The sequence below is a fragment of the Lipotes vexillifer genome, unplaced genomic scaffold, assembly GCF_000442215.2.
Source record: "Lipotes vexillifer unplaced genomic scaffold, Lipotes_vexillifer_v1.1 scaffold1594, whole genome shotgun sequence".
Lineage (NCBI taxonomy): Eukaryota > Metazoa > Chordata > Mammalia > Artiodactyla > Lipotidae > Lipotes > Lipotes vexillifer.
The window spans coordinates 71,281-85,363 of NW_006788783.1; the positions used below are offsets into that span (position 1 = coordinate 71,281).

The 14,083-nt window shown below is 43.1% G+C and overlaps 1 protein-coding gene across 1 annotated transcript; it reads left to right on the top strand.

Annotated features, from left to right (window-relative positions):
- Positions 1–1,939: 1,939 nt before the first annotated feature.
- Positions 1,940–12,684, top strand: SOD2 (superoxide dismutase 2). The gene is made up of 6 exons (XM_007461765.1): positions 1,940–1,962; positions 2,379–2,581; positions 5,814–5,930; positions 7,776–7,955; positions 9,690–9,854; positions 12,504–12,684. The coding sequence occupies exons 1-5, from the start codon at positions 1,940–1,942 to the stop codon at positions 9,833–9,835; spliced, it is 669 nt and encodes a 222-aa protein (XP_007461827.1). The 3' UTR covers positions 9,836–9,854; positions 12,504–12,684.
- The last annotated feature ends 1,399 nt before the right edge of the window (positions 12,685–14,083 follow it).

Consider the following 14,083-nt stretch of genomic DNA (forward strand, 5'->3'; position numbering starts at 1 on the left):
GTCAACTATAAAAGAAAAAGAGGCCTGTTTACTGAGTATAAGAAATTTCTCAATACCTCTTGTAACCCCCAAACCCTTGGTCTCAATCCTGGTTATGCTTGCAATTGGGGTCGTCTTCTGGAAGGATGTAGCTGATGAGAGAGATATGATGTTAGAGACACTTTTACTTGACTGCTAATGTCACCTCCCCACACCCCAACCTTTGTTGCATGCTCAGAAGGGCATGTGGGGGGAGCGTGGTCAATTTAAATCTCAAAGTGTCATCATTAGTACAAACAAGAAGTACATCCATGTGGCCTGACTGAGCTCAGTCTCCTAATAGTGATATTTTGTTCTCACTGGAACAAGCCCTTTTATTAGTGACTGACCTGTCACTGAATTCTGTTGTTCCATCCTTCAAAATGCTTTCCTTCCAGTTCCCATAGCTATTACCCTAAAACCGGCTCTTAGAACCTCATGCTAGGATTCATGCAACAGTTTTCTAACTAGCCTGCCCCTCAAATCAATGCCAGACTTGCTCGCCTGAAAAACTGCTTTCAGTGTGCTTCACTTCAGCTAAAGTGCTTTTCAATTTCCTGTTGCCAATCACATGTTTGAGTTTTAAGGACATGCATCAGCTGGCCCCAACTTGAATTTCCTCCTGCATCTGGTGACATGCTCTTACATTCACCTGACTGTCAGCAAGCCCCGCCCTTTCTGTGAAGCCCTGCTCCGTGGTTCCCCTTTCTGTCCCCCTAGTCCTCCCAAAGCTTAGTCATCCTTGGGGCAGGGGTGGGGTGAGGCTTGTGAAGGGGGTGCAGGAAAGTAACTGACACTCTATTCGGCACCTATTATCTGCTTCCTTTCATTTTATTCTATTCAGTAAAGGCCCGACTCAGGCCAGTAACAGTGTAAAGCTTTCATAACTTCTTTACAGGGAGGATTTACACAATTCAGGATTGTTTTGTTAATTGTTCAGAAAGCATTTGATACTTACAGCTCATTAGACATAGGACACTGCAGGAAAGAATCCTCTGTTGTACTTTTTATATTCTCCCAACAAGCACTGAAGACTTGACTGCTAAGGCCTGGTGATCAAAAAGTATGAACTTTGGGTTCTAATCCTGACTCTTTCACTTATTAACGGTGTGACCAGGGCAACGTGCTCATCAAGCTCCTTGAGCTCATTAACCGTCACCTGGAATCAATGTTACTTCTACTGGGGTGAAATAAAGATAAATGAATGTAAACCCTGCAGCGCAGTCGCTGACACGTCGTGAGTGCACGGTAACACTATTATCAGGCCTGGCGGAAATCCCAAGGTCAGTTCACTGGGAAAGAAAAGTCACTCCGGGCAGTGGTTGGAAGGACACTGGCCCTACACCATACCAGCGCCAGGGCCCGCCTTCCTGGGGGACCTCAAAGGCCCGCTGGGGCGCTCCGAGGCCGCTCAGGGAAACACGAGTCTTTTTTCCGGGAGGGGGTCACCCGCCCCCGAGGCTGCGCCCCCGCGACCGCAGGGAAGCTGCGGGTACTCTGCTCCCAACAATTCCCTCGCACGCAGGCGCAAGCTGAGTCTCCACCTGCAGGCAGCGCGGGGCGGTACCTTCGCGGGGCGGGGCCTGGGGCCGGACCATCTCACACGGCGTGGGAACGGCGGTCTTTCCTCTGGCGATACGCCCAGAAGGGCGCAGGGGGGGCACCGCGGTTCGTCTGGCCGCTGGGGAAAGTGCCGGGTCTCCCTTCCTCGCGTTCCAGAGCGCGGGCTCGGGACCCTTCGCCCCCTGTGTCCCCAAGTTGGAAGCGGCGAGCGCAGGGGGCGGGGTCGAGGCGGGCGCAGGGGGCGGGGCCGCGGGGGGCGGCGGTGTACTTGCTGCGCAGCCCGCAGCTCGAGCTCGTCCTCGGCTGTCAGCGCTGCGGTGCGGTTCGAGCTCTAAGAGGCCTACAGGCTGCGTCCACCATGTTGTGCCGGGCGGCGTGCAGGTGAGGCGCCGGGCGGCGTGCGCAGCGGGGACGCGGCCCCGGCCCCACGGGCGAAGAGGCGCGGGCGGTGGTGTCGGCGGGTCGGCGCGGTGGCCGCCGCTGTCCCCCACCGCCTCCCGCTCTGCCTACCCTCTCGCGCCGGCCCCGCGGGATCTAGGGCACCTTCGGGGACCCGGCGTCGCAGGGCGTGGCAAGAGGCCGGGCCTGAGGGCAGGTGTCCGCTGAGCGCGTCCAGGTGCCGCCGAGGCGCTGGACCGCAGCGTTAGTTTAATGGCAAAGACTGGACGGCGAGGGGGCCAACGACTGGAAGGCCCCCAGGGGCGCGGGTCCTTGTAGCCGGGTCTGCGGAGCCGGGCACGCGGCTTAACGGTTGCTGCCCGCGTCAGCCAATCGGGCTGTGTTTGCTGTCTTTCCAGCACAAGCTGGAAGCTGGTGCCGGGCCTGGGGGCTCTGGGCTCCCGGCGGAAGCATAGCCTCCCCGACCTGCCGTACGACTATGGCGCCCTGGAGCCCCACATCAACGCGCAGATCATGCAGCTGCATCACAGCAAGCACCATGCGGCCTACGTGAACAACCTGAACATCGCCGAGGAGAAATATCGGGAGGCGCTGGAGAAGGGTGGGTGCCGGACGGCCGGACTTCGAGAAACCGGTTACAGGGAACCGCGGCGGCGAGGCGGGTCTGCGTAAAGCCCCACCCCTGCTTTCAGTAGGGCCGCTGCACGTGTTCGCGCGGTGACTTAGGGAGCAGAATTCACAAGGAGAAGAGCCGTTTCGGGGGGGAACTGAGACAAACTTGTATTTATTTGCTAATCTTTGGAATTCAGTGAAAGTATAATACGGAGTTGGTATTTGTTTTTTAAAGGAGCTCAGGTGACAAAACCAGTCGTGCGTAGACTTTTTTTGTGTTTTGCATCTGGGGGCGTGTATGGGAGTACCAAGTCTTAACTTTTCTGTACAAAATAGCATTACACTTTGAATCTGTTAGTTAAGGTTAGTAATGTTAGTGGTTTGCACGAGGGAAATAATTGGCAGGCGTGTTTCCAGGCTATATGTATGGCTGAAACTGCTCAGTTAAAAGTGTATTTTTTTTTTCTTAAATGTGTTTTTATCGAATTTCAGTCCTGTGAAATTTGTTGAGTGAATTTTAGACTGTGACATCTTGTTGAGTGGGGACATCTAGTGGAAAAATGTAGTATTTCAGTCTGTGTGTGAGGTAATAGGTAAACAAAAAGAAGAGGAAGTTACCACATTCTGGAAGATTTACTTGTGATCATCAGAGGGACCGCAAGTACGGTAAAGGAAAAGGTTCTGAGTACGCGAAGAGGTTCTGTGATTTAGGACAAAACAAATGCGGGAAGAATGTGGTAATGGGGAGAGGCTGGGATAAATCCCAGTTGTGAAACTGTTTCCTGCATGACAACATCTGACATCCGTGAACCCCTTCTCTTCAATATTTTAAAAACAGCTTAATTTCAGTCCTTGTGCAATCAAAGTTTTGCTTGTTTAATGAAAGCCAATGGAAAAAAAGCTTTATTATATTGTACTGTATTGCCTATAAGTTAATGAGTGTCTGTAGAGCTTTCTTTTATTTAAAAAATTATTTTAAAAATCATTAAGGAGTTAAATTTTCATGTTTGAAAATTTGGGAAAAAAGAGTGTAAGGAAAACAACATCATCAATCTTAACCGCATTTAAGTATGTAAATACTTTTCGAACAAAAGTACTTAACTTTTGTTGTATTCAACAGAGAAAATTGGCCGTGAAGCCAGTGAAAATGTTGAGCTTCAGAAAAGTGTTCTTAAAAGCAGATATTAACCCCCCCAAATTTCTATTAAAATTTAAAAAATGATTAAGTAAACTTTAAGAGATTGTGATTAAACTAGTTCTCAGGAAACATGTTTCTTTCCCATTAGAAATATTTAGTTATTGTTGACTTATTAAAAAACAATATAAAGCCTACATTTATTTTTAGGGTGATTCTCCAAGAAAAATCAGTAAGGGAAACACTGATCTGTCAGAAAGTTATTTTATAAACATAACAACGACAACAAAAGTTGACATCTTAAACAGAACTCTCAAAGATTATCTGTGTATTCAGATATCATTGGTCCTCTCCGCCTTTCTGAATTGCTAAAAACTGGAGGTTTTATTGTTTCAGAAAGCGACATTTCTCTTTTTTTTTTTTTTTTTTTTAGAAAGCGATATTTCTTACGTGTGTTCTTGGCGCGTGTCCCAACAACAGAAATAGGGAACTTGTATTGCTATTATGTAAGCTGCCCGAGGGCAGAGATCTCAGTGGTTCTCTGTGCCCTTCACTTTGCCTCTTGGTATCTTGTGAGTCATAAGAACTTAATACTTAATAAGGGAATTCCCATTTTTCCTAATAGTTCCGTTAGTCTGTAGCTTCTTGAAGGCATCAAGAAAAATATTTTGTTTTGCCTCCATGTTTAGCAAGGTAGAAAAAACAGCTTCAAATATGACATTCTTTTTAAGTGTAGAGGTCAGAATTTTCTTTCCGTGGAACTCTGTTCAGCATTCACGAGTGCCTGCTGCACGTGAGGCAGTCTGTTGGGCCTTGGGGACACGGCAGTGCACAAAAGTCCTGTCCTCGCTGGAGCCTTCCTCCTAGCGGAGACACGTGAACAAATCAATATGGAGTGTGCCGGGGCTGAAGTCCTACCGAGAAAAACAAAGTAGGGGAAGTGGTCTGGACGCGGGGTGGGGATTGCCCATCTTACATTGTGGTTAGAGAAGCCTTCTGATGAGGTTGACGTTTCAGTGGAGACTTGAAAGAGAAATGGGGGAGTGAACCATGAGACTGTCTCCGGGAAGTGTTCCAGCAAAGGCCTCAGTGGTCAGTGGAAGCCCTAAGCTGGGAGCATGCCAGGCCTGTTGCCTAAGCGCCAGGAGGCCGTGGTGGCCGGAGCTGGGCCAGCGAGGAGGTGCAGAGGGTCGGATGATGGGCACCTCTGTACCGATTGTATGGACTTGGGGTTCACTCTGAGAAGAGCAGCCTGCAGAGGGGTTTGACCAGACGTGTGCCGTGATCAGTTGGGGGTCTAGAGGAGCCCTCTGGCAACTGTGTTGAGAATAGACTGTAGGGGCAGGAGTGGAAGCAGGGGACCAGTGAGAGACAGGGGCACGAGTGCGGGGCGGAGGTGCTGCTGGTGGCACCACGGGCAGGAAGAAGGGGTGAAGTTCTGGATGTTTTCCGGAGCTGGCTTTGCTGGTGGGCTGATGTGGGGTGTGAGAGGACTAGCGTGAAGAATAACCACGTCATCAAAGATGTCCTGAGAAAACAGCTGGCACTCACTCAGGTGGGGAAGGCCTTTGGATGAGTAAGTTTGGGGTTGAAGATCAGGGGTTCAGTTTTGAACAAGTTGAGTTTTTTGTTAATGTAACATTGAAGTATTTCCCAGTAGATGGTTGTCTATCTAGAAAATGGGAGTTGAGCATTTTCCATGTAGTCTGTATACGGAACCATCTATTTTATAGCATTCCACTATTTTCTGTCTTTGTTCTCTTTCTTATTTCATTTACTGAAATCTTTTCTACCCAAGAAAACCGAGTTCTTTGAAGCCCAGGAGTGAATTTTCTACTAGCTTTGCCACCCCTGCTGGCTTCTCACTAGTTGTTTGGTACATTATTAATTGAACTGAAAATCCACTGGGACAAATATTTGGGGGAAGGTTTTTTTTGGGTAGAGTCTTGAAATTGTGAAATTTTGGGACCAATAGGGATGTTACAATGGTCCAATTATCTGATGTTTTACAAAGAAAAAAAAAGTGTTATAGAATGGTCAAAAAAGTAAGAATTAAAAAAAATGTGTTTTTATTTTAACCTTTCAGGTGATGTTACAGCTCAGGTGGCTCTACAGCCTGCAGTAAAGTTCAACGGTGGAGGCCATATCAATCATAGCATTTTCTGGACAAATCTGAGCCCTAATGGTGGTGGAGAACCCGAAGGTTGGTTTAGATTGGTGCAACCTTAGCTATGTTCTGTGCACGATAGGAATGACTTGATTTTCTTAAGTTACCTTAATTCTCCCTGAGGTATCATAATGGCATGTCTTTCACAGCAAGCAGTCCAACAAAGTTGTAACTTTCAAAGGGACACGTGCAAGAGTGGAGGATACATTCAGGGAATTATATCGTCAGATTTTATACACAGGCACAATATCACATACAGGGTCATCTTTTGGTTGAAATGTGCTGTACATTAGTGAAAGACTGAGAAACTTCGTTTTTAGAAAAGATGAGCTTTCACTTACTAGCTCTAGGCCCCGGGACAAGATGTTAGCCATTCTGTACCTTACTTTCTTCATCTGTATGCTATGGGGATAATAATAGGGTTGTTTTAAACATTAAATGTTATTATAGAATAGTGCCTTTTGCTATTGTTTTACTACTCTTCCTAACTGGTAAAAAGTCAGTTGTCCCAGAAAATTAGGTTTTCCAGGACAACTGCAGGTAACAAGGGAGTGCAGAGCTGGTGATCTTGTCCAGTGCTTGCTTACTTGCCCTCCTGTGGAGCGCGCAGCGACCCGACCTGTAGGTGCCCTCTCCACCCGGGGAAGCTGTGGGGTGTAAATGTGGCTCTCCTCCTTGCTTTCTGCTCCGCTGGCAAGTACCTTAAGTTTCTGTGGCATTTGTTTGTTTTTAATCATGTTCTAGAAGGCATCTGTGCACTTGAAATAAGCAATTTCATTTGGAAGTAAAGATGAATGGGGGAATAGGTATGGGAAGCTGGACAATTTATTTTCTCTGAGTTAATACTTTTGAGGTGCTGTGAGTTACCAGAATACCAGATACACCTGTATTCAGCCAACAGGTTTTGGTACTCTGCCATTTTGTGTTATCTGGTACCACTTTATTCCATCAGTTGTGCTTATAACAGATGATTACTTTTAAGCCAGTTAAGTAAGGGAAGTGATATTTTGGGCCTAGTTGACTTAGTTGATGTGCTCGAATTGTATTCTGTATTGCTACAGAATAAAAAGGGTGATAACTCTTAAAAGTGTAGCCTTAGTTCATTAATAGGCAACATCACTTTTTTTTTTTCTAAGATATTGAGGGTAGGAGTTTATTAATTAATTTATTTTGGCTGTGTTGGGTCTTCGTTTCTGTGTGAGGGCTTTCTCTAGTTGTGGCGAGCGGGGGCCACTCTTCATCGCGGTGCGCGGGCCTCTCACTATCGTGGCCTCTCGTTGCGGAGCACAGGCTCCAGATGCGCAGGCTCAGTAGTTGTGGCTCACGGGCCCAGTTGCTCCGTGGCATGTGGGATCCTCCCAGACCAGGGCTCAAACCCGTGTCCCGTGCATTAGCAGGCAGATTCTCAACCACTGCACCACCAGGGAAGCCCCAACATCACTCTTTTTAAAATGATATAATTGAGATAGGAAAGATCTAGGCTGCCTTGGAGAAGAAGCAGATCTCACCCATAACATTTTATTCCCAAATTGAAACAGAGTAGGCAGGGTAGAAGTCAAAGTAAAATCTTCTGTGGAGGGGAAAAAAGAAAGCTAATGAAAAATATTATTTCTTTCCTTATGGAAACAGCACTGTGAGTGAAGAAACCCCTCTAACATGTTTCAGCAACAAACATGTAAATTAAAATTGTGAGATGCTATGACCCTGGTGTCAGGACAGGAATAACACTGTTTTGTAGGCTCGCTGGGTCATGTAGTATGTTCCATGTGTTTCTAGTTGTGTCTGGGGCCATATGACAAGAATATAATAAAATACTTTATTGTAATTGTTGCCATCTGTTCATTTGTGAGTGGTTTTGGGGTTTTTTTTTTTTTTTAATAGGGGAGTTGCTGGAAGCCATCAAACATGACTTTGGTTCCTTCAAGAACTTTAAGGAGAAGTTGACCGCCGTGTCCGTTGGTGTCCAAGGCTCAGGCTGGGGTTGGCTCGGTTTCAGTAAGGAACAGGGACGCTTACAGATTGCTGCTTGTTCTAACCAGGATCCCCTGCAAGGAACAACAGGTTAGGCTTAAGAATTATTACACGTTTATTTGGGAGAGATGGTTCACTATAAAGCATTTACCGTGAAATACGGAAGACTAGCAGTGTTTAAACCTACCCTGAGCACGTACTAAATTGAACATATCTTAGTAGATGATACCCAGAGTCTTGTGGGAGCAAAAATCTTTCCAAGTCCTTGATGTTTTATAAAATGAGCATGTGTAGTTTTACAGATATGTTAACAAAACATGTTTTAAACATAAACCCTGCTTCATTTGACACACAATTCGTATCAGCCTACATAATAATTATATGCACTAGAATAAAAAACTAAAATTAGATAAACGACATGAAGGAGGAAAATACACATCGGCTGAGTCTGACTTCAGAGCTTGGACTCTCAACTCCTCTGCTGAGCACCTGTGGTCAAACTGGGACCAGAGCTCAGCTTTCCAGACATCTACCTTCCTGAGGATTTTTTGGCATAGGAAAGGATTGGGCTTAGAAGCTGCAGGCTGGGTTCACCAAATCCCCTTTTATGTTGAGCCAGATGGAAGTAGAAGCTCTTTAGGAAATAGTCTTAAGGATCCAGCAGTTTGCTGGAACTTTGATGTGAGCTGATACCTTAGCATCAATCAGCAGTAGGCCTCAGCCATATTTTCTACCTCTACACATGTCTGGAGACTTGCTTACGTGACTCACTAACCTGGGTATGTTCAGATTAGCCAGAATCTAAACAGCTCTTTAGGGAAAGTGAGAAGCCACAGAATTTGGATAGGCAACCAAAGATGTGTGAGCCCTGAGCGCTCTAAGAGTCAGGTACCTGCCCGAGGAGGCTGTGATTGGCAGGTCAGTCCTAGCAACACCTTCTTCTCTCCTGCTTGAAGAAAGCCCATTGGAATAAAGATAAATGAAAGTTGTGGTGATTTGTTCAGGGGAAAAGTCATGTATACATTTTGTTCCCTTAATTATAAGTTATTAGGGACGCACCTCACGGTTGACTTAGACACGCGGGTTGATGCTCGTTTCCCTAGAGCAGCGCTTGCGGTTGGAGAAGATTTTTCTTAAATGAATGTTTTATAGATTTAACTACTTCCCGCACTTTCCAGAAACTAAATAGTGTATCTTTTTCTTAAGCCTCACGCAGTTTTCCGTGTTAGCTTAATTTTTGTTATGTCTCATAAACGTTCTTTTCTTTATTTCTTTCTTTGAAGTAAAGTTGATTGACAGTGTTGTGTTAATTTCTGCTCTACAGCAAAGTGACTCAGCTATACGTGTGTATAGTCGTAAACGCTTTGTATTCTCAGTGACCAGCGTCAGCCCAGGGGAGCCGAGCAGGTTTCCCATAGGCTCCCCCAAATGCTCAACACCTTTGGAAGGTCCTCAGCCACACCCACAAAGAACACACCCTTCCTGAGACCCCTAGTGAGGACCACTGAGAATTGGCTCTTGGATAAATCTGTTGATATTTTAGGAATAGCTGTTAAAATACTGTGGTTAGTTGATTTTCCCAAGTCTGTTTTAATTATTTTTACTATTTATCACATTTTCTTCCAAAGAGTAAAGTTTAAAATCTTTTTCTAGGATATTTATCCTTATGCAAATTTCCTGTTTACATAAGAAACTGAAAAATGGATGAGAATGTTGTAAAGGGTGGTTTTTCTGTGCATAGGATAACTAAAGTTTAAAGCGAGAAGATGCAGTGTTTTAGAGTGAAATTCATAGTTTTTGTTTCTTTCCCCTTCTTTCCAACAGGTCTTATTCCACTGCTGGGAATTGATGTGTGGGAGCATGCTTATTACCTTCAGTATAAAAATGTCAGGCCTGATTATCTGAAAGCCATTTGGAATGTAATCAGCTGGGAGAATGTAGCTGCGAGATACACGGCTTGCAAAAAGTAAAACATCAGCCTTACACTGAGTACATCAAGCTCTTTATGACTGTTTTTGTGGTAGTGCAGAGAATCACGTATACCAGTAAGCTGCTCCATTGTAGTGTTTCTGAGTGTGGCTTATTCAAATATTTGATAAACATAATTTAGTGCTGTGAATAATCTCTTTTAAAAGCTTGTTATTAGGCAACTGTTTGAACATGTTAAATGCTTTGTATAATTTAATCTTTTGACTGAACATTTTCTTCAGAGAGCTACAATAGTTAGGAGATTATAATTTTTATCATAAAACCATGAAGGATGTTTCATCCCTATACTGTTGGGGTGTCTAAGGAAGCCTTTCTAATCCTGTTCTATTGCAGTTACAGAAAATCTGGTCTTTTGCCCCATTTACTTAATAATAAAATATTAAATTTATTTCCCAAGGGAAATATTCAGTTTTCTATTGAAAATTGCTCTTTTTGTAAGTAATCCTCTGTCCAGTATTACTTCTGGTGGATATCACCCAGTGGTCTTTAGTTACTTACGATCACAGGTTATACAGGGTTAACACTAACCATTTTGTCATTAAAAATATATATAACTTGATTGCTAATTTGAGAATTGCTTTATTATGAGAAGGAAATAGTAGTGCCTCTGAATTTTTCTGTGGACAGAAAAAGACTTTTGTGAAATTCTGTCCTCAAACATAGAAATGTGTGTTGTCTAAGTGCTCAAAGTGGACAAATTAGGGCCTAGTTAATAAAGTCAATGATAGGGATGGGCCACAAATCTGCCGGCCAGACACTTGCCCCTCTTCTTTTGGGCCTGCTCATGAAGCATCCATCTCAAGAGAACCAGACCTGGGTCAGGGCCTGCATTCCCAAGTAATGAAAGACAGATTGGTTTCAGGATGCAGTCAGGAGCGTGCCTCTATGAGGAACATTTATTTTCAAAGATTTCTTTTTGAGTTATTTCATCCATTTTGATGTTTTTTGTTTCTTCTAGAAAATGTACAATCGCTATAGAAGCTTTATATTGTTTTATTGGTTTTTCCCATAAAGGGAAAAACCGTATCCCTAATATAGTGACAGGGCAGTCAAGTTACATTCCTGTTGGGTTTTTGCGAATGGAGCTGTTCAGTGCAGCAGGGTCCTTTCTGTACTTGGCTTCACAGTGTCAGGTGTTCCGTGTTCTTCATCATCTTCTCTCCTTATCGTTAATAGCTGTATAGTATTTTATCAACTGGACACTTCCTAATACATTATACAGTTCTGTCACTGAAGATTTCATTTGTTTCTAATCTGATGATTACAGGTAATGCTATTCTGATACCCCACACAGGTTTTACCTTCTATTGGAATATTTTCTCTATGTAGGTTTTTTTCTTAAACCTATTTTAGTAACAGGGTGTTTTCTCAAGTTTATTTTTTCATTTAAAAAAATTTCCCCCTAACTTTATTATCCTGTTTTGTTTTTTTTTTCATGGAAAAATGGAGTGACTTAGCAGTTTCAATATTGAAGACTGAAGTTTTAAAAAAAATTTAAATTCAAGGCACGTTTCTTTTAGAATTCAATTAGAAAAGTATTTAGGCTTTCTGAATTGTCGACAGTGTTGACGAGACTAGTGTTAACTGTGTACGTGTGTGTGCTTGTGGATTGAAAACACTTCAGAGACTATGATTGCCATCCTTTCTATACCACAGTAAAATGGCTTTAATGGGGCACAACTGAGAGCCGTGCTTACATAGCTGCTTACATATACCCTATACACACATATATGTGCCTGTGTATATAAACAAGGCAGCTGTGTGACTGCTGCTTACATATATCCTATACACACATATATATGTATATGCCTATATATTATAAACTAGGCAGTGACCTCTGTAAACAGACCATTGAGAAAATAGGACCTTTTTGAAAGATGGGCTTTTGAATACAAGTAGTCTTCTAGATCATGAACTAACAAAGATATGCAGAGACTACTGACTTATATAAAGCTTTTGGACTCTCATTAAGCTTTAAGATTAAAAAAAAATTCAATGTTGAAATTTCTATGGGGCTCTATTTTTGCTTTGATTGTATCATGTGAGAACAAGGGAAAGCATACTGTCCTCCACTGCACTTTTGGATTTTAAGGGACTAAGATAACATACAGAGTAGAGATTTTAATCATCCAGCAGAAAATGAGACTCTATAAGATTCTGTTTAGCCCTGTTTTTCATAATAGAAAAGAAACAGAAAAGGTGAAGCAACTGTTTCTTCTGGAAAGAGCAAGTACTGTTCACCCAGGAAGGATTTTTGTGACTGAATCAGCAGTGCCTGCTGTAGTCATAGACGTGCTTCAAAAATCATAGCATGATTGGTGCTGCAGGGGAACAGGATGCAGGACAAATACTGTCTGTGAAATAGTATCTGTTGCTCGAACTGTTGTGTAATAATTAAGCTTTGATATTGAGAAGTTACAACTTTATTACACACCTCAGATTCATGATTCTACAATGAGATTTGAATTTCTGTGGGGTGCCTTTAAAAAGTAACATCAAAATCATAAAATTAAGATTGATGTGTGTTGTCAGTCATATCTAAAACTAGGTATAAATACAAATTTTGTTTCCTGTTTTAATTTCAGGGGAACTACCGTTTGGGAAAGCTGTTCGGTAACTGTTTTATAAATTACTGTCTCTCTTTTTCAGTCATACCCTAATGATCCCAGCAAGCTAATGCCCTGTGTTCTAAGGTATGCATGGTACATACTAAAAATCCTGTAAGGTCCTGGAGAGTTTTCATTTAATTATTCATTAAAGAAGCATTTATTTTCATATTGTAAGTGTGAAGCTTTTTGATTATTAATAAAAGAATCTGTTAACCATCAAAGGAGGTCTGCATTAAGTGTGTGTGTCAAAAACATTTATAATCTTGCAGTGCTTTATCATTTTTACTGTAGGAAAGGAATAATAAATAATAGGTAGTTGAAATTTTACTCTAAAAACCCAGAAGGCATATGAATTCTATCTCTGGGAGGAATTCTTTTGTGCATGGGTCTCATGACTGTGGCTCCACCTTCTGGAGACTCTAATTTGGAGGGTCTCCATGGCTCATCTAGGGGAGGTGATGGGCAGTTTCCTCTGCTTGGAGTGTGCATAGCTTTCAAGGCCTGATTTCTACCAGTACAAGTTTGAGAGGTCTGAAGGCTATTTAAAAACTCAAACAGCGAAAAACTTTTTTAGTCTGATTCCATCGTTTCTTTGGCAATACATTGGCCTTAAAAACTTTGTGGGTTTCTAACCCATTTGCAGCCAGTTTTATGTGCCAATATCCACAGTAAACATCCACAATGAAAATTTTTTACTAGATATACTAGATGTGAGTAATTTTTTTTCTAACATCTTTATTGGAGTATAATTGCTTTACAGTGGTGTGTTAGTTTCTGCTTGATAACAAAGTGAATCAGCTATACATATACATATATCCCCATATCTCATCCCTCCTGCATCTCCCTCCCACCCTCCCTATCCCACCCCTCTAGGTGGCCACAAAGCACCGAGCTGATCTCCCTGTGCTGCGCGGCTGCTTCCCACTAGCTAGCTATTTTACATTTGGTAGTGTATATATGTCCATGCCACTCTCTCACTTCGTCCCAGCTTACCCTTCCCCCTACCCGTGTCCTTAAGTCCATTCTCTACGTCTGTCCTTATTCCTGTCCTGCCCCTAGGTTCTTCAGAACCACTTTTTTTTTTTTTTTTTCCTGCCCCTAGGTTCTTCAGAACCTTTTTTTTTCTTTCCTAGATTTCATATATATATGTTAGCGTACGGTATTTGTTTTTCTCTTTCTGACTTTCTTCACTCTATGACAGACTCTAGGTCCATCCACATAGATGTGAGTAATTTTTATCCTTGCTTCCTTACCCCGTCAGCATAAGAGCAGCTACCTTGAGCTAAAGGTAGTTAAAACAATAAGCTCGTGGGGGAAGCCCACATCCTTCGTCTTTGCTTTGGGGCTGAGACTTGAGCATTTGCTCAAAGCCTTTTTCAGTCTTAACATCTTTTACTGTTTGGGATTTAGAAGTAGTCAGCTTTTCCAGGCTTTGAGGACCCAAATTTCTGAACTATATTTCCTTTGATTTCTGCTTGCAGACTGGCCAGTTCTTCCTGAAGGCACCAATGACATCTTGCTAAAGGGGGAGATAAAAGCCAACACACAGGGTCAGTCTGGTTCTTCTCGAACATTCTAGAGCTGCAGTGGCTGTGCCTTTTACGTTACTGCGGGAAGCAG

Coding starts and splice junctions, on each gene's coding strand:
- SOD2 (XM_007461765.1), top strand. CDS start 1,940: ATGTTGTGCCGGGCGGCGTGCAG. Junction 2,582..5,813: donor TCGGGAGGCGCTGGAGAAGG/GTGGGTGCCGGA, acceptor TTAACCTTTCAG/GTGATGTTACAGCTCAGGTG. Junction 5,931..7,775: donor TGGTGGTGGAGAACCCGAAG/GTTGGTTTAGAT, acceptor TTTTTTTAATAG/GGGAGTTGCTGGAAGCCATC.